Below are 26,422 nucleotides of genomic sequence, written 5' to 3' on the forward strand. Positions count from 1 at the left end.
GAAACTCCTTGTGGAAATTAGTCGAGTTATGCACACAGAGTATAATTGCGCATACTGTTCAACGGTTTACTGCAAAGGCCACACATTTTATTCTTGTACACGGAGAATATTTCCAAATTTAATATATTCAACATATCAAATTGTATGGTGGAGGGCATCAAATTGTTTTCCACAATTAGAATATTTTGTTCGTTGACTTCGACCCTGGAAAAAAGGAAGAGAAACAACAAATTAGTATTTGATAAAAAAAAAGTATCAAAAGAAAGATACGCAGACTTTTAGGCCTCTTTATTGGGGATTTTTTCATGGAGAAGGCCTGAAAAGGCCTTTCGGTCTATTCTTTGATAAAGCATTTCAGCCTTCCAAAAGAAGTTATATTTGGTCTTTTAAAAGAAGTCTTTTGGTCCCCTATTTCTTATAGGTCTTCAATAAGACGACCTCTTTTGAGGAGCATTTTTGATCTCTCGAGAGAAGGCCTGAACGAAGACCTTTTGGCCTTTTATAAGAAGACATTGGGGATTTCTTTGATAAGGCATTTCGGACTTCCAAAGGAAGGTATATTTGGTCTTCTAAAAGAAGACTTTTAGTCCTCTTTTTCTTATAGGTCTTCAATAAGACGACCTTTATTTCTCAATAAGATGGCATTTTAATCTTCTATATGAAATCCTATTTGACATGCCCTATTTGGAAATCCAAGGTAGACGTTTTGGTCTCCTAAAAGAAGACGGTTTAGTCCTCTATTTATTATTGGTACTCAATAAGACGACCTTTTGTTTCTCAATAAGAAGACTTTTTAGTCTTCTATATGAAAACTTTTTTGGCCTTTTATAAAAAATCCTTTTCGGTCTTCTATAAGACTTCTAAAGAAGGACCATTGTAGGAATACCTCTTTAGTCTTTCAGAACAACACCTCTTTGCTTTTCTATAAGAAGTCCCTTTTGGTCTTCTATGAGAAGCCCTTCTGTATCGTCTTTAAGAAGACATTTGGGACTTCTTTGAAATAACGGCGAGATCTTCATTGAGAAGGCGATAGGGTGTTCTTGAAGGATTTTGGAACCACATTGTTTTTAAATAAGAAGACCACTTTGGTCTCCTATATGTAGACCCCTTTGGTCTTCCATAAGAAGACCTCTTTGGAATTCTTTAAGAAGGTAGAAGATTCTTGTCTTCTACCTGAAGTCCTTTTGATCTTCTATATAAGGACTTTTTAGTCTTCTACAGGAAGATCTATTTGGTCTTCTATAAGAAGACCTCATTTGTCTTCATTTTACCCCACAAAAATACTTACCTAAAATCAAATTTATTTCCTTCCTCCGGATATTGATAGGGTTTCTCTCGTACATTAACGATTTTCTCATTATCATTGAGGGTAATCAAAACGGGTGTCTTATCATCGGTACTGTTCGTTGATTTAAATGTGAAATAATTCTCTCCAATATAAACCCGCAAACCATAATTGGAACTTAAACTATTCTCAAAGTTGGGCATTAGGAATATGGCCATTTCACGCAAAGGACTACAATCGGCAGCCAGTAGGGTCTGACAATTTGCCGCTTTTGTCACTTTGTGATAGTCAGCCAAATCGATAAGATAATCATCGAAACTATTCACCATACCATTGATGACGGAACAGGAACCTAAAAATAAAAACAAATTTAAACAATTTTCAATTTTTATTTCCAGAGACCGACTTACGTTTAACACCCGAATCGTAGAGTATTTCATGTGATGCATCATATTTCGAGTCCAATTTCTGTATAAATGGTATATGATAAATCCTGCGATGCACCCCATTAACTTCAATGGTTAACCAGAAATGATCGTTGGGTAAATTAATGGACAGGTGAATCTCTTTGCTCATATTCAAACGTTCGACTTTGTCATGGGAGAAGGAGGATACAAAATGATCCAAACGGCTGGACCATAAGTCAAACCAATCGGGCATCTGGAAAGGGTAAAATGAAATAATTTTAAAATCAATAACAAATTAAAATTAAACTACGTTTACATTCATGTAACTTATCTTAAATCTCTTTTAGACATAATATTGAAGGATGAAAACCCATAACCCCACTTAGGGGAAGGGTTCCCCTTTCCCGTTTACTTACATTATTAAATTGCACATCCATATCATATTTGGTAACCGATGTAAAGTTCTCGAAATTACTTCGTTTACAATATTTCGAGGTGGGTATTGGTGTGAATTTTAATACTTCTTTGGGACAAAAACCGGTATCTGTTAAGGGATTATCAGACAGTAGGAATTCACGGGCACGATCCGAGGGCTAAAACAAGAAAATAACAAAAACAAGCAATTAAATCATGGACCCAATAATTCAAAATAAAAAAAATAGTAACTTACCCCAGCTCTACTATTAAATGTAATACTGGAACCTTCAACAGGACACTGATTGTCGGTGGTGGCATTGCCGAATGTTATAGAACCCATTAAGGTGTGAGGACGTTTGGTGAACACCAAGGGAGCATAGGTGACATTGATGCAGGCCTGGAAAAAAGTAGAAAAATATAATTTTAATTCGATATTCATTTAGGAATAATATGATATTCTCTAAGGACTTCTTAATGAAGACCAAAGGGTCTTACTATAAAAAAGTCTTCTTATATCAGAATTATTGGGGTTCTTAGATTAGACAAATAGGTGGTTTTATAGAACTGACAATTGTCCAACATCTTTATATTGAAATACCACATATTATTTATAGATAACCAAAAGGTTCACTTTTAGAAGTCCAGTACGTCTTCTAATAGAAGATATACATTTATTCATTGCAAAGAGAATAGGTTTTGTAGAGGAAAGCTTTAGCTCAACTTAGCTGAATACTATTTTATGTAGAAAGGTTGTAATTTAGCTTAGATGAATACAGTTTTATGTAGAAAAATCGTAATTCAGCTTAGCTGAATAGAGTTTTTTTTATAGAAAACCCGTACGCTGAATACTAAATACAGTGATATAAAAAAAATTTTTAATTATATATAGCTGAATACAGTTTCATGTAAAAAAATGGTAATTCAGCTAAGCGAAATATATATTTTATGTAGACAAATTAAAATTCAGCTTTGCTGAATACATTTTATGTAGAATAAAATTTAATTCAGCTTCGCTGAATACAGTTTTATGTATAAAAATTGAATCCATTTTTTTTGTAGGCAAATGTTTATTCAGCTTCTAATATTAAAATTAAAATTTCTTCATAAGAATGATAATAGGTTTTGTAGAGGAAAACTTTAGTTCAGCTTAGCTGAATACAGTTTAATGTATAAAGATTGAAATTAAGCTTAGCTGACTAGAGTTTTATGTAGAATATGTAGTAGTTCAGCTAAGCTGAATACAGTTCTAGGTAGAAAAATCGTAATTCAGCTTAGCTGAATAGCGTTTTAAGTAGAAAAATGTTAATTCTGTTTAGCTGAATACAGTTATATGTAGAAAAATTGTATATTATCTTAGCTGAATAGAGTTTTGCATAGAAAAATGTCAATCCAGTTTAGCTGAATACAATTTTATGGACACAATTTTTAATTCAGCTAAGCTAGATATATCTTTATGTTAAAAAATTTTAATTCATCTTCGCTAAATACAGTTATATGCAGAAAAAATTTCAATTCAGCGTAGCTGAATACGATTTTAAATATAGAAAAATGACAATTCAGCTAAGCTAAATATATTTTTATGCAGTAAAATGGTAATTCAGCTTAGCTGAATATTGTTTTCAAAACTAAAATTTCTTTTCAGCTTAACTGAATACAATTTTCTATAGATAAACTTCTATTTAGCTAAGCTAAGTAACGCTTTCTATAGGAAATTTTCAATTCAGTTTAGGTAAATAAAACTTTCTTTGGGGAAACGTAAATTAAGCCAAGCTAAAAACAATACCCTGTAGCAAAATTTCAATTTAGCTAAGGTGAATACAGTTTTTTCTTGGAAAAATTCAATTTGGCTTTGCTAAATAGAATTTTCTATGGAAAAGCTTCAATTCAGCTAAGCTGAATAAAGTTTGTCAGAGGAAAATTTACTTCCAGTATAGCAGAATACAATTTATAGGAAAAATTTAAATTCAGCTTCGTTAAATACAGTTTTCTTGATTTGAATACAGTTTTATATAAGGAAATTTCAATTAAACTTAGCTAAATACATGTTTCTAAGGGAATTCTATATGGAAAATAAAATGTAGGTTTGCTGAATATAGGTTTCCATAAAAAAACGTCAATTCAGGATAGCTGAATACCGTTTTCTATGGAAAAACTTTAAATCAGCATAACTTGTTCTATGTAAAAACTTTAATTCACCTTAGCTGAATACAAAAATACTATGATGTAGCTAAGTTGAATATAGTTTCCTACATCCAAACATTAATACAGCATAGCTGACTACTGTTTCCGTTGGTAAAAGTTATTCTTTAGCCGTGATCATTTAAATACAAATAGAAATCATTGAAATGCAAGACTTTTTATACCAAACAATATGTGATAGTGTTGGTTTCTATTTACTACAACAACAAAAACAAAAAAATCAAGAACAGAAAACCCTGCAAGTAACTTAAACGGAAATCACAGACATGACGACCATAACTAGATTCTTCAACAGGAGCGTTGCGGTAGCCGGGGGAAACCAAAGGCCTTAGTCGTTGTCTTCTTCTTGAGAATGGACATTTTTAGGTTAATTCAAAGTTAAATTGTTTTTTAGCATATGTAAGTATGTACATACGTATGTCAGTTCAAAGGATTTAGGCCACAAACAGATAGACATTGTAACAGTAGTCTACATTTCAAATCACCATGACACTAATAAGGACAAAAACGCACACAGAAACGCTCACTTTGGAAAAAATAACTGAATAAAAAAAAAACTACAATGCCATGGTGGCGAGTAGCATGAAAAAAAGTACGCCTACATAAGTATAATAATAAAAAAAATAACAACAACAATGACAAACAACACGATATACTTATAAATTTATTGTACATATTTATGTGAATGAATGAAAACTATATTTATGGAACAGTGGGCCGGAGAATATCTGATCGTGATAGCTGCATGCAGTTTTCTATGGAAAAATTTCTATTCAGCTTGGCTGAATAAATTTTATTCTTAAGAAAAACCTTAATAAGCTGAAACTTCAATTCATCTTAGCTGAATAAAATTTTCTTTATGAAAACTTCCTTTCAGCTCAACTGAATACCATTTTCTATAGGAAAACTTCCATTCAGCTTAGCTGAATACCATTTTCTATAGGAAGACTTCCATTCAGCTTAATTGAATGCCGTTTTCTATTGGAAAACTTCAATTCAGCTTAGCTGAACACCATTTTCTATAAGAAAATTTCCATTCAGTTTAGCTGAATACCGTTAAGAAGAAAACATCCCTTCAGCTTAGCTGAATACAGTTTACTATAAGAAAACTTCCACTTTCTTTCTTTACAACTTCAACGCAGTATAATTTTTATTTGGTAACCGTTAATTTAAATCAATTCAGCTTTGTAAAAACAGCTTTCTTTAGAAAAACTTCCAGCTGAATACAATTTTCTACAGAAAAACTTCCAGCTGAATACAGTTTTCTATAGAAAAACTTCAATTTATCCCTGCTGAATGCAATTTTCAATAGAAAAACATCAATTTAGTTCAGCTGAATATAACTTTTTATAGTAAAACTTTAATTCAGATTAGCTGAATACAATTTTCTATGGTCAAACATCATTAAGTTTAGGGGAATAACATTTACCGTAGAAAATCGGTAATTCAACTTGCCTACTATACGAAAATGTCAATTTAGTTTAGCTGAATACAATTTCAATTTAGGTAAGCTCTATACATTTTTCTATAAGAAAACATTAATTCAGCAACTATACCCAGCTAATTTTTATTGAATTATTTTAATTCAGTTTGACTGAATTTAATTTTCTTAATAATTCAACTTAGCTGAATTCAATATTTTAAATTAAATATTTAATTCAGCGCAATTACATACCGCTTTCTTTATGAAAACTTTTATTCAGCTTAGCTGAATACAATTTTATGTAGTTAAATTTCAATTTAGGTAAGCTGTATACATTTTTCTATAGGAAAACATTAATTCAGGACCTATACCCAGCTAGTTTTTATTGAATTATTCTAATTCCGTTTAACTGAATACAATTTTCTTTAAGAAACCCTTTAATTAAACTCAGCTGAATTCAATTTTCCAAAGGAAAACTTTAATTCAGCTAAGTTACATACCGTTTTCTTTATGAAAATTTCTATTCAGCTTAGCTGAATATACATTATTTGGCAAAACTTCTATTCAGCTTAATTAAATAAGGTTTTGTTTGTAGAAATGTTTATTCAGCTTAGCTGGATACCATTTTGATTGCAGAAACTTTGACTGAATCCAATTTTCTTAGGAAAACCTTTAATTCAATTCAGCTGAATTCAATTTTCTGAAGAAAATTTTTTAATTCAGGTCAATTAAATACCGTTTTCTGAAAACTTCTATTCAGCTTAGCTAAATATACTAACTATATCTTGGAAAACTTTTACTCAGCTTAGCTGCATATACTATATACTTGGAAAACTTCTATTCAGCTTTGCTGAATATACTTTATTTTGGAAAACTTCCATTCAGCTTAGTTGAATAAAGTGTTCTTTTGGAATATGTTAACTCAGCATAGCTGAATAATTTTTTTATTATAGAAACCTCAATTCAGCATAGCGGAATTTCGTCTTCTTTGATAAAACTTAAACTCAGCTTGGCTGAATGTCATTTTCTTAAGAGAAACTTTAATTCAGCATAGCGGAGTACAATTTTCTGTTGCCGAACTTCAATTTAATTGGGGAAAAAAATAATTCACCGTTGCTGAACACTGTTTTCTTTAAGAAAAACTTTCATTCAGCTTAGCTGAATAGCAGTTGCTTTGTGAAAACCAACCATTCCGCCTAGCAGAATTCTATATTCTATAATAAAACTACAATTCAACTCAGCTGAATTCCTTATATTACAATCCTGTCCACTGTCCACAGTGAAAATCCCCACAACCCCTTTCCACCCAGCACATTATGGGGCTTACAACCCATAGAGAGTACCCCACAAATGAATGCCATCGAAATAATTGCAACTATGGTTGTTGTTACAACAATAGATACCAACCAAGAAAATAATAAAAAAAAAGACAACAACATCAACAATCAACCGCATGTTTGCTTTCCTGCTATCCACCTAGCCATCCTCGTGTGATTGCAAGGAACGAACGGACGAACGAACAACTGAGCGAGCTTCTGACATTAACAACAGCTTGGCCTAAACCAAACAGTTGTAGTGAACTTGCCACAACGTTCAAAACACGAAGTGTGCGGCTGGCATTTATTTATGTTTTTCGTATCGTTTAAGTGATTTCGAATTTTTCCACTAGAAATTATGAATGGGATTTTGAAAGTAGTGAAGTGAAAACACACACACACACACAAGAGACAAAGAGGAAGTAACAAAACACGGAGAAACGCACAATACAAATCCGACCGTCCGTAACCATCAACAACCAATCAACCAGCCAAGTCAACCAGGCATTGCAACAGAGAAATTAAGGACGTTTGATCAATAGTTTTCAATTAAATATTTTCAAGGGAACTCGAGGACAGCTGAATTACTTTTTTCCAACAAAGTAACAAGTGCCGTAATTGGAAAACAATTTTGAAAAAAAAAATATTTTAGTAATTTTGAAATTGAAATAAATTGGAAAAAATGTCCTCGGTAAGTTTCCTATTATTTTATTTTTTTTTTTTCAAAAAATTAATAAAAGTCTTTCGTTTCTTTTTAGATTGAATCAAAACGTGTCCAATATCGAAAATATTTGGAACGTGCCGGGGTCATTGATGCCCTCAGCAAGGCCTTAATCAAATTGTATGAGGAACAAAATAAACCCGAAGATGCTATACGCTTCGTTAGGAAATTTATGTGTGAATCATGTCCTGATGATACCCAGTTCGATACCATGAAAGCAGATTTGGAAGAGGCCAATAAGACTATTGTAAAATTGGAACAAGATTTAGAGCGACTACGATCAAAAATGTAAGTACATAATTTGAATAAGATAAGATTATCTATAGAGAGATAAGATTGTCTATAGATAAATTATAAATTATATAGATAAATTATCCACATTATCTACAGAACTTAAATCAGCTCCCTTCCTCTATCTATCTTCCTCACTCTCTTCCTTTATCAATCTTTTTTCAGTAAAAAATCCCCCGAAGAGGTAGCCGAACTACTCGAAGAAGGCTTTAAGCAACTCACAGAGGATGAAGAACATGCTGTCTCTCTTCTACGGAAATATTTAACCCGTGAAATTTTAGATGAATATAAATCTGTATTCACTGCGGCCCCCCTGGAATCATCCCTCTTGGATTGTGTTCAATCTGGTTTCAATCATCACGATTCATCGTGTGGTGTCTATGCAGCCGATCCTGAATGTTATGATACCTATACGAAATTATTCGATCCTTTGATACGTGATTATCATGGCCAACTGGATAATGATAAGGAACAAATACATCCTGATACCGATTTTGGTAATGCCGATGAAATTGAAAATTTAGATCCCGAAAGGAAATATATTAAATCGACGAGGATACGTATTGCTAGAAATATTGAAGGATATCCCTATTTTACGAAATTGAGTGAAAAACAATTTAATGAAATCGAACAGAAGGTGAAGGATGCCACCGAATCATTTGATGGCGAATTGACGGGAGCCTATTTTAGTATGGAAGATATTCCCGCCGAGACACAGGCGGAAATGGTGGCACGTCATATTTTGTTTAAACGCGGTGATGCCTATCTACAATCGGCTGGTTGTTATCGTTTTTGGCCAATTGGTCGTGGTATATATCACAATCCGTCGGAGACATTTTTGATATGGGTCAATGAGGAGGATCATTTGCGTATTATATCAATGTCCAAGTGTGGAGATTTGGGTGAGTCAGAGAGATTTCACTCAACAGAGAGTGAGGAAGAAGATTTTAATCGGTTTTCTACTTAATAGGTGATGTCTACAATCGTTTGATTAAGGGCCTTCAGGAATTAGAGAAAACCCTCACATTTGGGCGCCATCCACGCTATGGTACATTGACGGCATGTCCAACAAATTTGGGTACAACTCTAAGAGCATCGGTGCACATACGTTTGCCTTTACTCTCTAAGGATGAGGAACGTTTGAAAACATTGGCCAATGAATTGCATTTACAAATTCGTGGTACCGGAGGAGAACATACCTCAATTGTCGATGGTGTAATGGATATTTCCAATCGAAGACGTTTGGGTTTTACCGAATTTGAATTAGTCAAATCACTACAAGAGGGTATTATTACACTAATCAAGGCCGAACAAGAACTGGAAGCCAAGGAATAGTTGGAAAATCAACTTCGAACTTACATTTAGGCTCGGGTTTATCGATTTTTTTTATGTTCTTAGATAAATTATATGAACTTTCCTTTTTTGGTTAAAAATAAATTTTTGATTTCAAAAGGAAATATAAAAAATCTCTCTGCAAGGTATACCATAAATGTTCAGAAAGGGACCTATCCTAATTTATTTCCTTTTATAAATACTCTCTCCAGCACCACTCTCATGTGGGAGTTCTCTTTAAGTGATAGTGATTACTCTCCCACTTACCTTCCAGTCTTTAGGTTCCGTCGATGCGGCATTCGAACCCTTTGCCACAGCGGTACGCTGAACATTACCGGCAATATTAAACCATGTGGTTTTCTTTGATGACTCCACATCCATATCTATGATCCATTTATGCAGATCTTGATCCTGATGTTGATCATCGGTGTGTTGAAGAGTGAAGTTAATGTGACGCAGAGATTGGTCATGGGATTTCAATTCTTCAGTACTGCAAATGGCACCCTCAATCTGGAAAAGAGTTTTTTTTTATAAAAAAAAGCTCTCTTTGTAAAAATATATATTCTCTCTCTTTCTTACCTTGGTAAATTTATCATTCGATATTAACATGGTGAAATTACGATCATGACCCAAATGTATCGAGCTCAACTGGGCCACACCGAAGACATACATCAGGAAGTTGATAATCATGTTGCGCGAAAAGCCACTGCAATATTAATGAAGGAAAAATGGTAAAGGATATTGTCAAGGTTAGGGGAGTTCAAATACTTACTTCTCCATGAATTCCGATTTCACCAACATACCACGATATTTGTTCAGTTCATTCAAATTGGTATTGATCACAATAGACATGCCCAAATCTTCCATGTCGTATTTGAATAATTGGAACTGAAATGAGAGGGAGAGAACATAAACAATAAATAAGTTACGGTACATATTGGACGAGCTGAATGGCCAGGGATATTTTATTTATTATATTTAAATGAGGTGTAAATTAGGGCAGCGAGTCATTTATAGACGAGCTGGTAATGTATACAGAAGAGTTAAAGCGAAGAGTCCTATAGACGACCTAAAGCAGGTTGCCTCTATAGATGAGCTGAAGTAGGGGGCTTCAATAGACGAGCTACATGTCCAGCGAGTCTCCGTATACGGGCTGAAACAGGGTATTTAGCTAAAGCAGAGATTCTCTAGAGAAAAAAGCTGAAAGGCCACAGGTCAAACAATTTTTCGTAGACGAACTGAAGGTTAGTGTAGAAGAGCTTAAAGTCAGGGACCATTTCATAGGCAACTTGAAAGTCAGAAGGTAAATACATCATACATTATTACCTCAATGTACAGGGAGACTTTCATATGCGAGCTGAAGAACAAAGGAGTTTTTTTATATAAGATCCGAACTACCAGAAAGTCTTTAGAGATGAGATGAATTGAGATGGATTCTTTCATAGGCTAGCTTATCAGAGAGTATTTCATAGTTGAAAGGCCAGGGAGTCTGTTATAGAGTTGATGATCCACGGAGACTCTCATATGTCTGCTAAAGGTTCTGGAAGTATTTCATAGGCAAGTTAGAAGTCAGAGGGACTTTCACAAGTGAGCTGGAGGTTCAGGGAGACTTTCATATGTGAAGAACGAAGGAGTCATTAGAGAAGAGCTGGAGGACCAGAGAACCTTTATTGATGAATTGAAGGGTCCGATAATCATTCATAGGCGAACTGAGGAGCGCGGAAGTATATCACAGGCAAACTGAATGTCAGAGAGTCTTACATAGACGAGCTGAAGGTTCAGGGAGCATTTACAGACGAACTGAAAGTCCAGGAAGCCATTCATAGGTTAGCTTAAGGCTCAGGGAGGATTACATAGACGAGCTAAAGGTTCAGGGTGTATTGATTTGCGGACTAAATGTCTAAAAAAGCAATTCATAGAAGAACTTACAGATCAACCGAAGGGCCATAGAGTCTTTCATAGGCGAGCTGAAAGCCCAGGAAATATTTCACAGGCAAATTGAAGGTCAGAGAGTCTTTCTTAGGCGAGCTAAAGGTTAATGGAGTATTTATAGATGAACTAAAATACCAGGAAGCCATTCATAGACTAGCTAAAGGTTCAGGGATGTTTTCATAGACGAACTAAAGTCTCAGAGAGTATTGATTGACGAACTGAAGGCCTAGGAAGCAATTCATGGATGAAATGGATGTCAGGGAGTATTTCATAGACTGAACTGAAGGTCAAGGGAGACTTTCATATGTGAGATAAATAGCGAATAAGGCATTATAGAAGACGTGAGGGACCAGAGAGTCTTTACAGATGAGCTAAAGGCCCTGAGAGTCTTTCATAGGGGAGCTGAAAGCCCATAATGTATTTCACAGGCAATCTGAAGGTCAGAGAGTCTTTTTTAGCCGAGTTATGAATGGCTTCCTGGGCATTCATAGACTAGCTAAAAGCTCAGGGAGTATTTATTGACGAACTTAAGGTATAGGAAGCATGCAGTCAGGGAATGTTTTATAGACGAACTGGAGGTCCAGGGAGACGTGAGGTAAGTAACAAAGAAGTCATTATATAAGAGCTGAGGCTCCAGAGAGTCTTTACAGATGAACTGAAGCTGGCAGTCAGGTAGTAGAAGTGTTTATAGGGGATATTAAGGTTCAAATAGGCTATTATAGGTCAAGGGAGTCGTTATAGATGAATTGAAGATCAATGAAGTTTTTAATAGATGAGCTAATGACCAAATTGTGTTAAAGATCAATCAAAGGTACACGGGAACTGAACTGAAGGTGTAGACCAGGTAGCATTTAATAGGCGAGAATTAGAGAAGGAATGGGAGCTTTCATCGACAAAATGAATTTTTGGGGAATTCATATGGAATCACGGCTTCATAGAAGACTTTATATCGTATAAGTATCATTTGAAGGGTGCGGGAGTCTCTGTAGGCGAGCTAACGAAGTCTGTCTTAAACGAGCTGAGGATCGATGAGTTTTTCATAAACGAGATATAAGCTAGGGAATGTTTTATACATTAAATGATAAGTTTGGGAGTTTTTAAATGCGAAGCCAGGGAGTTTTGTAGAGGCTAACTGAATAGCAATGATCGCTAAGGTAAAGCGGAAGCATCAGCGAACTTTTCATAAATCATCTCAAGAGTTTGAACGTTTGTAAGCGAGCTTCAGCAAGTTCTTTTTTGTTGAAAATACCAGGCGGTTTTCTTTGGTGGAGAAGTTATGTATGGTTCCAGGGATTTCCTGTGACCAGATGAAGGACCTTATTATGCTCAAATATGTTTTTTTAACCTAGAGCTAAAGGATGAAGCTCCGATTGTATTTTTTTCATACCCACATCTTATATTTAGGAGACGAAGAGGCAGAAGATTACAAAATCTTCTAATTGATTGAAGACCTTGATATATTTTTAAATATTTAAGAAAATTAGATTATCTCATAACTCACCACATCATGATGTCTTTCCGGATACATAATTTCCTCAAAAGGTTCACTAGCCGATTTCGTTATCAATCCCTTCGTTATGGTCACGGAACGTGATTTAAACGATAGACCACTTGTAAGATTTTCTGGTCTCGTAAACGTGTATTCCCAACAGGCACCAGCATAATAATTCACTCTCAAGTAGAGTGGTATATAGATAAGGAAACCTTGTTCACGATTTATTTCATGATCCAAATTTAAGAAGGGGTTATAACTTCGGCTGCGGCATGAAGCATACGATGAATAGCGAGCATCAATTTCCAATGAAGATTGCATAACTTTAGTTTCATGATATTGGGTAATGTTGCCACGTAGCGAGGTGAGTACAGTGGTTTGTAGCAAAACATCTGCGTGAGTACCCAAGACAGTGGGTACAACATATTTAGTCATGAATGGCCAGCGTACTGTTTGCATGTTTATGTGGGAATCTGCGTGAATCAGGAAACTAATGCGATCAATTACTGTAAAAAAATTGAATTTGAATATCTTCTCTTTTATCTTGAAAGGTATGTAAACCTACAATCGTAATAGGTTATCTTCTGGTAGGACCTCTCATTCAAATAGTATGACAAAACGGTCTTGCCTTCCATTTTCAAAATGAACTCCAAATGCAATGGTTTGGTGGCCACAATGGGTGCATCCAAAAGCTTCAGCAAATTTTGTATGTTAATATATTTTTTGGGATCACCATTGATGTTCATGAAGGCCTTGAACAAATTATCCGGTAGACCACGAGCCTTAATATATAACTGTAAACATAAAAAGAGATTTAATCTGGATGTACATTATTTTATGTCTCTTGCAAAACCTACCGCCATTTGTCCAGTAAATTTACCCAAAGCTTCGGTATCAAATTGCAAATAAGCCACCACAGGTAAATCCGATTTAGGATCACCCACCAAAAATGCCTGTAGCATAGCACCAATACCGAATTTCGAATCACGATAATCGAAAATATAATTTCCGGTTACCCAATAACGGGGTTCGGGTTTTTGTGGTAAGTGGCGATGCATATAGGAAAGTAAACGTCTCCTAAAAGAGGAATTGAAATTATTCTTTGTAATTAATGTAATACGTTGGGCGCCATTCTTGTTCTTACAAATTCTGATAGCAGGGATATGTGGTCTCTGAAATACTTGTTATGGTCGTCCTATAGTAATTTATCATATGAGGATCGGTTTCACTTTGTATAATACGATGAATACTTATTAAACGGGCAGCCGTTGGATTGGAGATCAATAGCAAGGTTACAGCGGCCACACGCAGTTCCAAACTGGCATTGCGAGACTCGAAAATGGGCCAATAGATTTCATAGATCTGAAATAAAGAAATTAAATGAAAATTTTGAATAGAATGTAGATATTTTTAAAATAGAAGTAGAGAGGGCAAGCTAAAAATATGGTCATAATATCAGGTCACGTAGAAGGCGAATCTATATAAAAATACAACTCTGCACCCTCAGATTGGGTCAGACAGTCTTTTAGAAATGAGTTGAAGGTCGGAGAGTAGGGAGACTCGTTCATGGAAGAGCCTAAATCCAGGGAGCTCTTCGTGGAGGAGCTGAAGGGTTAGAGAATCTTAATATAATACCTGAAGGAAGCTACCAACTAGGTCTTTTAAAGAAGAGCTGAGATCTCAGGGAGTCTAAATGGTCAAGGAGTCGTTCAAAACCCTTCCTAGAACCAGGGAGTTTTTTCTAGGAATGCTGAATGTTTAGAAAATCTTTATAGAAGACCCTAAGGATAAAAAAATACAAAGGTGCGCCTTTAGACAAACGCAGACAGTCTTTTACAGAAAAGCTGAAAGGTCCAGATGGGCTGAAGGGACCTAGACTCAGGATGCTTTTCCTCGGGAAACAGAAGGATTAGAAAATCTTTATAGAAGACCCGAAGGATCACAAATACAAAGGAGAGCCTTTAGAGTGAGTCAGATACTCTTTTTCAAAAGAGCTGAAAGGGCAGGAAGTCGTTACAGACGGGCTGAAGGGTTAAGGAGTAATTCATACCACAGCATAGAGCGAGAGAGTTTTTTCTCGGGAGCTGATAGACTAGGTTGTTTTTATAAAGGAGTTAAATACACCCTGAACACTTACAGGAGATATGGAGAGCCAAAAAGTCTACGGAGGCCATATAGATGAACTGAAGAACCTGCGCACCTTTGTAGACGAACTTAATGGGTTTCTGATCTAGGATAAAGGAGTTAAATACAGAACACTTAAGAGATATGCAAAAAAGTCTCCGGAGGCTATATAGATGAACTGAAGAACCTGCGCACCTTTGTATACGAACTTAAGAGTTTTCTTCGGATGAACTGAAGGTGTAGGGAAACTTCCATATATGAATTTTATACCTAGGAACCTTTTATTGACTAGATGAAGGCAAAGGGAGTCATTCATAGACGAGCTGTAAAACTGTGGAATCTTTCTAAAGAATCTGGAGGATCATATAAACCTTCAAAAGCGAGCTGAAGGATTAGGGAACTATATGTAGGGTCAGGGCACGTTCATTGGGGAGCCGCAGCATTTGGGAGACTACTACGACGGATCTGTAAGGCTATAGAATATTTTTAGGTCAGCGGAAGAGCCAGAAAATCCTTATTGAAGGTTCAAGTAGTCTTTCCTATATGAATTGAAGGTCTAAATCCATCTTCGTAAACGAAATGAAGGATGAGGGAGCCATTATATTCAAGCTGTAGAGCCATGGAGTCCACTATGATACGATGAACGGCCAGAATGCATAGACAAACCATCTGAATGTTCCAATGAGACGCCTATGATTTAACAGGGTTTATAAACGAGCAGAACAGGAACTCTACATTATATGTCGGATTTTACAGAATAACTTATTCAGATAGAAGGTCTGTCATATATATTCTATGGGAAAATTATCTTCAAAACATATAAGACCTCCTCTTCTATGCGATTATATTTCTATTGATAAAACATCCTTTCTGAACCTTAGTTATGATAACGATTTTACTTACCCTTTCCGCACGATTGGGCGCCAACGACAGTGTTGTCCATGCTGCCAAAAATTTAATATCCTGATTCTCCTCGCCATTACTAACGATAGGATCCAAATAATTTGCCACATTGCCAACTTGGAGATTACTTAGACCTTGCAAATATAACATTTTGGAGTCGTAGTCGCGTGAACCTGAAATCGCGAATAACCCAGATAATTATCAACTCCGCAAAAAAGTAAAATAAACTGCCAACTTACTTAAATACAAATTAAAATACTTTTGGACATAATCTTCGAAAATATCACGATTTATGGCCCCGGCAATGTGTACATTATAGACCAAAGTGGCAAAACTTAAAATTGCCGCCTGCCGAACATCAGGACGATCGGGACCGAGCGTAAGGAATACTTCACATTCCTTAACCAATTCGTGAGATAATTCAAATATGTGAAAGGGCATTGAGACCAGTAACTGTACAGCAATGGTAGATTTTGTTTCTTTTTCCACAATCAAATATCGGGTCAAAAATACCGAAGCCTTGGTACCAATACGTGGTATTATTTCATGGAAGATATTGCGAATTGTTTCCTGACGATATGACGTACCAATATCAACTTCGGTATATAATTTTTTCAACGATTCAAAATCCATTTCGGTAAGTAGACGTATAACATCTGATACGGTGGCATCGTAGGGTTCGGTAAATTTATAATTTGAAATTTCAAGACCTTCAGCTAAATTGTCGAGAAGTCGTGAAGCGGTTTTGATAAGGGTTTCCTGTTGTTGGGGATTACGTCCTCCGGTGGGATCGTTCAGTTCGATGGGCAGCAGTTGTAGGCCAGTTTCAACGGAACTCATGGAAGTTTCAACATCGATGGGATTGTCGATTGTGGTTTCGTTGAGGAAATTTAAAAGTAATCTGAAACAAGAGGAGGAGATTAAAATATTGAAGAGGTATGCAAATTATGGACCAATAATTTTAACTAAATTTATGTAGAAGAATCAGATTTAAACTTCTCCGATGCTGCAGTTAAAGTCAGATCAAAAAATACATTTTTCATAAGTTTTGGGGTCTTTACAACGTAAATACAACACTGTATCGCATTGCCAAATTATGTATATTCCAAAATGTTGGCAATACTGACAAGTGCCCAAATGATTGCCAACGGTGAACTCCCCTAATACTCACTCTGAATTAATAAACTGAGCTTCACCGGTCGATTCGAATGTGTGAATCAGCGTCGAACCCTTCACATGAGCCATACTCAAAAAATATCCCGTCTCTGGATGAGGCAACATACCAAATATGGCCTCATTACCGCTAATCACATTTTGTTGAAAATCAAATTTACAAGTATTGGTCGGAACATTACTGCGGGTAATGTGTATCGATTCGGCATAGGGTTTACAGGTGCTCAACTCGGGCGTTTTACGAATTGAAATGTAATTTGTTTTATTCGATATAAAATATTCCGTTAGACATTCACCATGGATACCCATCTGAAAAATAAACAACTTTTTTAGTAAGGTTTTTAGGTTATGGAGAATTATACTTACCTCATCTACCACAAATGCGCCAGTCTTTTTGGTCTGAAATTGTATCATCGAGGCTATGGCTCGTTTGAAATTTGTCGACCAAATCGGATCACCTTCCTTGAAGACCAAATGTTTGATGGTACCCTCAGGGGTGAGGGCAATTTTGAAGGGTTTATATGTCGGATACATTTCTTTGTTTTGCAGGAACTTTTCACCGGAATTGTTAAGGGTGACATCGTCAATAACGAGCTGAAAGAGAGAAGATTTAATTAGAAATACTAAGAAGGGGAATATAAAAAACTGAGGGCCAGACAAAGAAAGGAAGTCCTCAGGGGCAAAATACTATTATGGACTGGAAGAAGTATTTTGCAGAAGATTCCTAGGTCCTCCGCCAACGAAGGTGACAACGAAATCTTTTCACACGATTCTAAGTATCAGGTAGTATAAATATACTACTTCAAAGGTCAGTTTATCTACACAGACAAGCCTGGGGTCTATGAAGTCTCGAGGAGGGGTTAGACATCTTGTTACAGATGATCGAAATCTATATAGGTACACATATTCTCTGAGAATTTAACTAAAGTGCCTGAGAGTCTGTGTACACGTCTGTGTTAGATGAGTTGAGTGATAACGGAGTATCTTCAGGATGAGCTGTAGCTTCAGGGATTCTACCGTAGACTAGCTGATGGACTAGAGGAGTCATCACGAAGGCGGAAATTAATAGATAGAAAGTCTAAGGAGTCTATATACGTGCCGAAATGACATTTTTTTTCAATTATTAAAGGAGAACTAATATAGAGTAACTACAGATGGGCAATAAATAGTGTCTTTTATAGCAGCTAGCTCCTGTAGATGCGTTTAATACTCTTCTGAAGCAAGTCTCTATAAAAGACCTAAAGTGTTTATATACGATAAAGACGATCTGAAGATCAGACAGTCTATCATAGACAACCTGAAAGAAAGAGCTGAAGGCCAGTGAGCCTTTTTATAATAGCTGAATGGAGTCTCTATAGGCTATATGAGGGAATTTTGTAAAGATGGCGTGTAAGGAGTCTCTCTAAATAACCTTAGGGGAAGACGGATTGAGGCCGCAGACTCAAGACCATTTAATCAAGGATTCGTAATAGATGGCGCCCAACGTAGGGCTTGAATGAGGCTGAATGGAGGTGACGACGAAACGGGGAATATTTTCACGATTCTAAGTATCTGGTTGTATAAATATACTACTTCAAAGGCCAGCGTGTCTACACAGACAAGCCTGGGGTCTATGAAAACTCGAAGGTTACAGATGATCGAAGTCTATATAGGTATACATATTCTTTGAGAATTTAACTAAAGTGCCTGAGAGTCTGTGTACACGTTCTGAAGGGCCGGATGGTCATTCTTAGATGAGATGAGTGATAACGGAGTATCTTCAGGATGAGCTGTAGCTTCAGGGATTCTACCATAGATTAGCTGATGTACTAGAGGAGTCATTACGAAGGCGGAAATGAATAGATAGAAAGTCTAAGGAGTCTATATACGAGCTGAAATGACAATTTTTTTCCAATTATTAAAGGAGAACTAATATAGAGTATCTACAGATGGGCAATAAAGAGTGTCTTTTATAGCCCCTGTAGATGCGTTTAATACTCTTCTGAAGCAAATCTCTATAAAAGACCTAAAGTGTTTATATACGATAAAGACGATCTGGAGATCAGACAGTCTATCATAGACAACCTGAATAAAACCCTTTCAGAGAAGATCTGAAGGCCTTTATATAATAGCTGAATGGAGTCTCGACCCAACAAGGATTCGTAATAGATGGCGCCCAACGTCGGGCCTTAACCCAAACCATGAGATTAAGAGCCTTATGATCTAACGACTAAGCTAGCCGGTTGGGTAATCACACTGCAGGTGTAATCGATATAACAAGCTGAAGTTCAGGGATTAGACGATTTGAAAGGCCAGGATTTTTTCATACAAGAGCTGTAGGCCAGGGAATCTTTAAAGAATAGCTGAAGGGAGTCTCAATATGCGATCTGAGATGATTTTAGTTTCTGCAGACGACCTGAGGGGAGCACGGATTGATGACCGTAGATCCAAGTCCGCTAACTAGCCGAAAGTTTTCCTCTAGTGCCCCAAAACAGAGAATCGTAACAGATGGCGACCAACATGGACCGACGACCCTGAAATTAAGAGTCTCATGCTCTAACTACCAGCTAATATTGTGTAGGGGTTTTCCTACTCGCCATGCCTCAGTCTATCTACATATATATATGTATAATATCTTTATCATTTCTCAATTTTAATTCATTGACGACATTGCATTCTTTTTTTGTCACTTGTACATCTATTTGAATACGTTGTGATTTCTCTGAATACTCTGAACACATCGATATGTGTTGTTCAGTTCAGTTGTTTTAGGGCCAACAGGTCGCAATGAAAAATCACAGAAGCAGAAAAAATTGTATTAATTGATTTCAATTGAAATTGGCAAATGAATTGACACATTCGAACTTTTGTATACGTGTGTAAACAAGGAACGTGAGATAAAAGCAAAAGAATACTATAAATGTTGCGGTTCATGCGCCGGCATTAGATTAAGGTGTTAAATTTGAAAAACGTTTAAAAAACAGAAATAATTATATTTTATTACTTACCGCTGCCGCCAATGTACTATTGTTTTGCCTCTGTAATGTTAATTTACCCCTCACTATCCAGCCAGATGTTGGTGGTGCTGGCAGTTCTTCATCCTGTGGCGCTTTGGCGCCAACTTGTACTGTACCCACATATTCGTATAACATTTGTTTGTTAATTCCAATAATATTGAAGGCATGATGCGAGGCCGGAAATATTAGAAATAAATCTGAAAAAAAGGTTAGAGAAAATATTGAGATTAGATTCAAATGTTTATTTGGGAATATGAAGTATTAAATTTAAAATATCAAATATGGATTAGGTAAATGTTGAAAATATTCCTCTATGTTTGTGTAAATGAACCTATGTTTTTTAATCGGCAAGTAACTACTATTTTATTTGCTTATATAAATTTTTAACTATTATTGAAATTGTTTTTAGATAGAAGTTCTATTATAATCATTCTGTTGAACACAAAATATTCTTATGATAACCCTGTGCAAAAACGATCAGGTCAAAGAGCGGCGAAGCACCTCAAACGATGATCAAAGCAGGACTAAGGCCAGGAAGATTCTGCTATGCATTTGGTGGGACTGGAAGAGGGTTATTTATTATGAGTTGCTTCCATCTTGTCATACGCTAAATTGTGATTTCTACTGTCAGCAACTGGTCTGTTTGAAGATAACAATTGACCAGAAACGGCCAGAATTGACCAAAAGGAGAGGTGTAGTGTTCCACCAGGACGACGCTAGGCCACACACATCTACAGTGACTCGCAAGAAACTTCAAGAGCTTGGTTGGGAAGTTTTAATGTATCCGCCATACAGTCCGGACTTGGCACCAAGCGATTATCATTTTTTTTCTTGCATTGCAAAATTTCATTAATAATACAAAATTGGTATCTAGGGAGGATTGTGAAAAACGACTACTAGAGTTGTTTGCAAATGGAGAATACGACATCTTTTAGAGAGACATTATGCGGTTACCTTTAAAATGGCAACATATTATACAACAAAACTTGCATATTTGGCCCAAGTCGGACATTCCGAAGCATGTTAAATAAAAAATAAACCTCTTTAGTGTTGAAAATTTGACTGAATATATTTTATATAAGTAAAAAATTGTCAGCCGGTTTTACCGACAGAAATATACCCTCGGGTTTTGACACACAAAAATGTGCTATATCGGTATATTGGTTTTGGTCTCCATGTTTCTTTGGGCCAAATCCGTTTGGGCCAAATCCGATTTCATCCAAACTTTGCACATTGTAATATTTCTTCCAAACTAAAATCAAGTTCCCACACAATGCAATATTCCATAGAAGGAAGAAGGGATCGCGGACCCAAAACCACTAACCTGCGGAAACGAACCCTCTAAAAAAGGATTTATTACAGATGTCGCCCAACGTGTGGCGCGAACCTACGACCCGAAATTAAGAGTCTCATGCTATTAAGACTGAATAAATGGGAATATCGGTCTACTCCTTCTGGTACCTCCCGCACAATGTAATATTCCGTTTCCGGCAATTTGGTGTCAATTTACAAATGTCTATCCGTCAGTCTGTCTAATAATTCTCGAAGAGGGTAACCGATTTCATTCTACCATTGCACATTGTAATATTTCTTCCAAACTAAAATCAAGTTCGTAAATGGTATCCAGCGTATATGGTATCATGTTCGTAAATGGTATCCACCGATCCACTAAAGGGAAGAAGGGATCGTAGACCCAAAACCACTAACCTGCGGAAACGAACCCTCTAAAAAGGGATTTATTACAGATGGCGCCCAACGTGTAGAGCGAACCCACGACCCCGAAATTAAGAGTCTCATGTTTTAAAGACTGAGCCACGATCGTCGAAGAAATGGGAATATCGGTCTACTCCTTCTGGTACCTCCCCTCGTAGACCCAAAACCACTAACCTGACGAAAATTACTACACAACAGTGATCCATAAAAAGTGGCCACCAACGTCTGGCCTGAACACATGACCTAGCATTAAAGAGTCTCCTGCTCTAACGACTTTGTTACGATCTTAGAAGAAATGGAAATATTGGTACACACATTCTGCTACCTACCACACAATGTAATATTCCATGAAGAGAATCCTAAAATCCCAAAACCACTAACCTACCGAAAGGTACCCTCTAAACAGGTGGCGCCCAATGTCTGGTCCGAAACCACGACCCCAACGTTAAGAATCTCATGCTCTAACAACTGAGCTACGATCGTCGAAGAAATGGGAATATCGCTCTACTCTTTCACGCAATGAGATATTTCATGAAGGGGAGACGGATTGAGGATCGTAGACCAAAACCACTAATATGCCGAACTGCACTCTCTAGCGCAGTTAAACATGTATTCGTAATAGATGGCACCAAACGTGGGGCCCGTCAACTCATTTTGGTACCTCCCACAGGAAATAATTACCAATAATAGTAATAATAATAATTATTATTATAATAATTATACGTGGGCTGTTCGTAAAGTTCTTTGCCTAGCACAGAAAGCGCGGTTTAAACAGAAAAAAATTAAGTGTTTGAAAACTTTCATCTCTGTTATGAACAATTCAAGTAAATTGACCACTTTGACAGTTAATCAAGACATCAGCTGCTTTAAATGGACTACCTATTCATTGTGCCATGAAACAGACGTTCCAAAAAGACGCATTCGCAATTTTTTACAATGGAAAAATTAGAAATGTTTGTTTTCATTGTAAAAAATTGCGGATGCGTCTTTTTTGAACACATGCTCTTATATGAAGGAGTTGCCACATCGAAACAAAATTTAACATGTGTTCATGGGCAGTTCGAACTGTCCTTGTAATAATAATAAAGTATGCTAATAGTAATAATAAAAATATAAATAATAATTATAATGATAACAATAATAATAAAAATAATAACAATGGAGTTTGGAAATATATATTTGAGTATAGAAACATATACAAGAGATTGTTTTTTTTTTCAACAGAAAAATAGAGTATTTATAAAGTAAAATTATTATATTTTTAAGTTCTTATACAAATGTTATAATTTTTTTCATTTTTTTAAAATATCATTATCTGTGCAATAAATAATTGTTTATAATTTAAAATCCTGTTAATAAATATATTTTTTATATACACATATTTTTATATTTCAATAAATTATGAAAATAAATATTTGGAAAATAATTTACAACAACAAATAGTTTTACAAAATCCCCTCAAATATTGGGGTAGGCCATTGACATTTTTGAGAACTGGACGTTAACATAAAGCAAACGCTTATTTTCTAATTTAAATACAAACCAGTAAGGAAAGTAGTAGAGTCGGGCGGGGCCGACTTTATGATACCCTTCACCACTTTGGGTATATTCAACAGATGAATGCCAACAGACGTCGACTTTTGCAACCTATACTAAATTTTTTATTTGTTCAGATATAGGGTTGCTTCTTACAATGGGACAAAATTACCTAAAATCGGGTGATTTCAAGACTTTAAAATCGGGTGATTTCAAGACTTTCTACATTTCAAAACTATAGTTCGTTGTGGAAAATTTGTGACAATTTCGTGTAAAATCGGATGAAAATATATATGTAGAAGCTATATCAAAATCTGAATCTGTTTCAATGAGAATAGCAGAGGTTAACTTATATTAACTACTGTTTATTGTAAAAAATTGTGTGGCAATCTGACAAACTGTAAGTCTTTAGTGCACAATTTACATAAAAACGGAAGAAAAAATATATGGAGTTATATATTAATATGAACCGATTTTCAGGAAACTTTACACACATCACTCCAGACTCATTTCAGTACAATATGCCAAATTTTGTGCAAATCGATATATGTATAGGGACTTTGGTACACCATTTACATTAAATCAGACGAAACTTTATATAGGAGCTATATGTAAATCCAAATCGATTTTCACGAAACTTAACGTGCAGTAAGTACGCTATGCCCGAGATTTGGCATAGTAAGTACTCTATGCCAAAATCAAAAGATATATAGGGACTTTGGTACACCATTTACCTTAAATCGGACGAATATATATATTGGGATATATCTAAATCTGAACCTATTTTCAGGAAACTTAACACATATCATTTTAGACATAATACATTTCGTTATGCCAAATTTCGGGCAAATCAAAAGATATATAGGGACTTTGGTACACCATTTACCTTAAATCGGACGAATATATATATGAGAGCTATATCTAAATTTGAACAGATTTTCAGGAAACTTAACACACATCATTCTAGACCTACTTCATTACGCTATGCCAAATTTCGTGCAAATCGAATGATATATAGGGACTTCGGTACACCATTTATCTTAAATCGGACGAAGATATATATGGGAGCTATATCTAAATCTGAACCGATTTTCAGGAAACTTTACGCTGTGTCAAATTTCGTGCAAATCGAAGGATATATAGGGACTTTCGTGCACTATTTACCTTAAATCGGACGAAAATATATATAGGAGCTATATCTAAATCTGAACCGATTTTTCCCAATTTCAATAGGGTTCGTCCTTGGGCCAATTAAGTGATCTGTGCCAAATTTCAACCAAATCTGATCATAAATGCGACCTGTACTTTGTTAACAAAAATACATGGACTAACGGACGGACATGCATAAATCGACTCAGAAAGTGATTCTATGCATATTCTCAAATAGAACCATGGGTCTATCTCGACTTTTTTTGCCTGTTACAAACATATGCACAAAGACATAATACCCTGTAATACAGTGTGGTACAGGGTATTATGAGAGGGAGAATGTATATATATATATATATATATATTTATATATTTTATTGAGGCTGAAAGAATATTGAAGTAGAATATTAAAAAACTAAAATACATAGATACTTATGTTTAATTCGAGAATAAAGAAAATAAATTTTAAATCGATTAAACTTCCCCTCATGTATTTGGGAATATTATTAAAAAAATATATTTTTGTTGTAATAATTTGTTTTTTTAATAAAGAACCCTTTTAAAAATAACCCTATAAATTCACTTTGCATATTGGGCAGTCTTCTTTCAAAATACAAGTTGTGTTCGTTTTCCAAATCATTTAAAAAAAATATATATACTTTGAATTATAAGTATATAATTAACTTTCACAATGTCTTCAACAAAAGGGAGTGATTGAAGAGAACAAGATTTTTCTCCGGAATTTAATTCCGTTAAAAATATAAAAAAATAAAAAGTCTTTTACGTATTTTTTAACAAGAGTTCTAATTTTAATTTTTACTTTTCATGTTTTGAACTGATTAAGAAAATTTAATTCATAAAATTTGCAAATTAATCATTTTTAATCCCAACAAAATTTTATGAATCGAATGAAAGTACTTTTAAATATTTAACCTTGGATGCACATAATTATATTTCTTTTTTGCTTGACATAACATACATATTTTTTTCAATCATAAACAATGTGATTGTTTTTTATTTATTTTTTTTTTTTTTTTTTGCAAAACATATCAACATTTTGTATGCCGCAGCACTTGATTTCCTCTGAAATTCAGACAATCAAATTCACAAAAAAAAAACGAAACTTTATCAACGCAAAAATCCCGAGCAGAAAAGACATGCGAAGAAGGCCAGACGGACACAGGGGGCCGGTTGGCAATAATTTCTTGGTAATGTGATTTAAAAAAAATATAGAAATTAAATTAAATAATTCACTCAGAACAATTACGTCATTTATGGATTTTTTTAAATACAATATCATTTTTAATTTAAATAAAAAATGAATTTATTACATACACACTAACACCGAGCACTTTAAGCGCCTCATTTTTGTTGTAGTTGTTGTATTCTGTTAAGGGCCACAGTAATTTTGTCACTCCACTATTCCAGAGATGTTTCGTATTCGTTTTAATTTCCAACACCAAGAGTTTTAGAACGGTCGTTGCACTTTTATCTTTGGTTCTGATTTAGATAGATGCGGATTTGTTGTTGTTGTTATTATTATTTAAATATTGCGGGATCGCTTAATTGTAATACGAAGGGAGATAAGATCATCAACCCCTCGTCTGTTTGTTTATTTGTGAGATTTTTCTTATGAATTGTAGGGTTTTTCCTTTTTTCACATCATATTTCTTTTCTTTGGTTTTTCAATTTAATTTTCAAAAAATGTGTACGCCAAAATTTTGTTTGTGATTATTTTTTGGTCGATTTTTATTTAACCAAAGGTCTTCCAGCACAATTATTGGATTTGCTTGCTGGTGATAAAGTATTGAAACACAAATACAACACACACAGCCACAAATTTAATTCAAATCGCGCTTTCTTTCCGCCACACAAGTCGTCGGAATGTTATTTGCTCGATTGTCCGTTACTCTCGCGTTTCAAACTGCTACTGATCTTGAAAACTGGCAAAGTTTTGTTTTAAGATTTAAGATTGATTCTTTGAGGCTGTTGTCGTTGTCGGAGTAGCCGTCA

At 35.3% G+C, this 26,422-nt stretch overlaps 2 protein-coding genes across 2 annotated transcripts; one reads left to right on the top strand and one right to left on the bottom strand.

Annotated features, from left to right (window-relative positions):
• Positions 1–23: 23 nt before the first annotated feature.
• On the bottom strand, positions 24–25,775 carry LOC133324377 (uncharacterized). Its single transcript, XM_061533221.1, has 18 exons — positions 25,745–25,775; positions 20,003–20,208; positions 17,382–17,609; positions 17,014–17,324; positions 16,082–16,743; positions 15,843–16,015; positions 13,960–14,177; positions 13,673–13,892; positions 13,381–13,609; positions 12,825–13,321; positions 10,164–10,279; positions 9,971–10,097; positions 9,659–9,901; positions 2,363–2,506; positions 2,109–2,285; positions 1,696–1,945; positions 1,289–1,637; positions 24–204 (listed from the first exon to the last, which is right to left on the bottom strand). The coding sequence occupies exons 1-18, from the start codon at positions 25,773–25,775 to the stop codon at positions 27–29; spliced, it is 4,359 nt and encodes a 1,452-aa protein (XP_061389205.1). The 3' UTR covers positions 24–26.
• Positions 7,730–9,394, top strand: LOC133324376 (arginine kinase Lit v 2.0101). Its single transcript, XM_061533220.1, has 4 exons — positions 7,730–7,738; positions 7,806–8,056; positions 8,225–8,961; positions 9,030–9,394. The coding sequence occupies exons 1-4, from the start codon at positions 7,730–7,732 to the stop codon at positions 9,392–9,394; spliced, it is 1,362 nt and encodes a 453-aa protein (XP_061389204.1).
• Positions 25,776–26,422: the final 647 nt, after the last annotated feature.

Source organism: Musca vetustissima, unplaced genomic scaffold, assembly GCF_032173495.1.
Source record: "Musca vetustissima isolate MV318-11 ecotype Yass unplaced genomic scaffold, APGP_CSIRO_Mvet_v1 utg1469, whole genome shotgun sequence".
NCBI lineage: Eukaryota > Metazoa > Arthropoda > Insecta > Diptera > Muscidae > Musca > Musca vetustissima.

Excerpts from the sequence above, each read along its gene's own strand:
- LOC133324376 (XM_061533220.1), top strand. Across the intron at positions 8,057-8,224 it reads GAGCGACTACGATCAAAAAT|TAAAAAATCCCCCGAAGAGG; the intron begins GTAAGTACATAA and ends ATCTTTTTTCAG. Across the intron at positions 8,962-9,029 it reads GTCCAAGTGTGGAGATTTGG|GTGATGTCTACAATCGTTTG; the intron begins GTGAGTCAGAGA and ends TCTACTTAATAG.
- LOC133324377 (XM_061533221.1), bottom strand. The coding sequence starts at position 25,775 with ATGAGGCGCTTAAAGTGCTCGGTGTTAGTGT. Across the intron at positions 16,016-16,081 it reads GTATTTTAATTTGTATTTAA|GTTCACGCGACTACGACTCC; the intron begins GTAAGTTGGCAG and ends TCGCGATTTCAG. Across the intron at positions 13,322-13,380 it reads GAAGATAACCTATTACGATT|TAATTGATCGCATTAGTTTC; the intron begins GTAGGTTTACAT and ends ATTTTTTTACAG.